The sequence below is a fragment of the Penaeus vannamei genome, chromosome 6 (genome assembly GCF_042767895.1).
Source record: "Penaeus vannamei isolate JL-2024 chromosome 6, ASM4276789v1, whole genome shotgun sequence".
Taxonomy (NCBI): Eukaryota; Metazoa; Arthropoda; class Malacostraca; order Decapoda; family Penaeidae; genus Penaeus; species Penaeus vannamei.
The window spans coordinates 23,891,916-23,894,415 of record NC_091554.1 but is presented as its reverse complement, the minus strand read 5'-3'; the positions used below and the strand labels follow the sequence as shown (position 1 = coordinate 23,894,415).

The 2,500-nt window shown below is 38.4% G+C and overlaps 1 protein-coding gene across 1 annotated transcript in view; it reads left to right on the top strand.

Moving 5' to 3' along the window:
• Positions 1 to 1,046, top strand: part of LOC113799981 (putative nuclease HARBI1) — a 1,232-nt gene extending 186 nt beyond the window's left edge. Inside the window, exons 2-4 of the mRNA XM_070122418.1 lie at positions 25 to 204; positions 329 to 582; positions 682 to 1,046. Of these exons, the coding sequence (XP_069978519.1) occupies positions 25 to 204; positions 329 to 582; positions 682 to 1,046 (799 nt within the window). The remainder of the gene's footprint in view (positions 1 to 24; positions 205 to 328; positions 583 to 681) is intronic.
• The last annotated feature ends 1,454 nt before the right edge of the window (positions 1,047 to 2,500 follow it).

Here is a 2,500-nt window from a genome sequence, read left to right as displayed (position 1 = left end):
TGATCTAAACCTAATATTTTACAGATACTACAGGTTCCCTCGCAATGATATTCAGTGGCTGTGCGAAAGCATCGGGGCCCATATTTCAAGACACACCAACAGGTCCCACTCAGTACCTGTGGCCACACAAGTGCTGGTTGCCTTGCGATTCTACGCAAGTGGCAGCTTTCAGAGTGTGATAGGGGACTCTGTTGAAATTAGCCAGTCCAGTGTGTCTCACATCATAAATGCTGTGACTGATGCTTCTTTTGCAACATAGCTCAGAGGGACATGAAGATGCCTCGTAGGAGGGAAGAAATTCAGAAGATCAAACAGGACTTCTTCGCAGTTTGTGGCTTCCCAAACGTGCTGGGGCCATTGACTGTACCCACATTCCAATCAAAGCTCCAAGGCAAGAACATCTTTATCTAAATAGAAAGAGGGCCCATTCTTTAAATGTTCAAGTAGTATCGGATGCAAATTCGAGAATTTTGAGTTTTTCTGCAAAATTCCCTGGGAGTGTGCATGATTCCTACATCTGGAATGACAGCATTTTGCGTCGACACTTCCAAGAACAACAGTTTGGGCACTCATACTTACTTGGTAAGTATATAGATAGATAGAGATATACATATACATATATACATTTGTAAAGTCATAGATATGTACAGTTGACCAAAGTTCTTTATTGTTGCCTTGCAGGGGATTCAGGATATCCTCTTGAAACTTGCCTCATGACATCTCTGGCAGAAACAAGAACGGCAGCAGAAGTACGCTACAACAGTAGCCATGCTCACACACGAGCAGTTAAAGAACAAACTTTTGAGGTGCTGAAAAGTAGGTTCCGCTGCTTGCATAAGTCAGGTGGTGCACACCAATATACGCCAGAAAAGTGTGCAAAAATTGTAGCTTGTTGCACGCTTCTGCACAATATCCGTGTCAAAAGAGGCATACCTTTCCAAGACATCCTAGAAAGTGACGACCCACCCGAGGAAGCAGTGATGAATTTCATTCCTGAGAGAAGTGCTCAGCAGGAGAGGGTGGCATTAATAAATGGCTCATTCTGATTTTCTAGTCGTATGGGAGACTTTTCTTTGACATTATTGAGTTTGTTTTTAAAGTGGTTTTGATTTTGAGGAGTTTTTCATATTTATGTCTTATTTTCTACCAAAGATGGTTATAAGTTAGTTGAATTTGTATGCTATAGCTTTTCCCGTAGCAAATATTTGTAATTCATATGGAAAGGATTAATTTTGGAATGTGCAAATATATCTGTGTAAATAAATACGCTTGTGAACCAATGGTTATGCCTGTTTTTCTTGTGTGACAATGTTTCCTTTAATATATATATATATATATATATATATATATATATATATATATATATATATATATATATATATATATATATATATATATATATATATATATATATATATATATATATATATATATATATATATATATATATATATATATATATATATATAACAAACTAATATGCAATGCCACATATTGATAAAGAAAAGTATGGATGCCACGTTTAAATTTCAAGGATTTGCTGTGACCTAAGACAAAGGCACTATTATTTCAACATTTATTAACATCTGACAAGCCATAACAAAAGACCAACAGAAAAATAAATAAGTCGTGAAAGAGAGGGGGAGGGAAACAAAGAAATGACGAAGAGAGAGAGAGAGAGAGAGAGAAAGAGACAGACAGACAGACAGAGACAGAGAACGAAAGAGAGAGAGGAGGAGATAAAATGAAGGCCACACAAACACACGGATAGAGAGAGAGAAAGAGAGGGGGGGGGCAATGGAGGGAAAGGATGCAAAGAGAGAGAGAGGGGGGGGGGAAGGAGGGAGGAAAGGTACAAAATTTCACAATAAATACACATTATAGTTTCTTGATAGTCCTCAAAATGCTTGTAAACTCAAGTAATGTTGCATTAATATTTTGAAGAGCTATTGTCTGGCCCTCCAGGGCATTTCGAATTCCTCGAACCTCATCGAGGATACCCTCCTGTACCTCCAGCATGCGAGCTGATAACGGTTGCTGCGCTGTACCAGAATTCCTGCTGCTAGGCCTACTATGTACTGATGTTTCTGTCATTGGCTCAGCGGTGATGGGAGAAAGACGTTCATCCTCCTCAACATACACGGCTGCTGTCGGATAAGAACATAAAATTAACCCAATATACTACAGATAGTGTGTCCATCATAACACCATGTGACTGCTGCAATAAACAAAAATAACATGTGACATCACATTATTATCAGTTTGTTACGAACAAGAACAAGAGCTTCCTATGATAACTTTCAATATGTATGATATAAAAGACTGAGTAGTAAGTCCAAATTAGATTCAGGTTTACTTACTGATTTCAGCAACAGCTTCAGCAGACTGACTGCAGAGAATCAGAAATGCCATATACCACAGCCGGTCAGAGGTCAGAGGTGGAGCTATGGATGGACCTCCTCCTGCAAATATTATTACATGAATCTCTCCAATACTATTA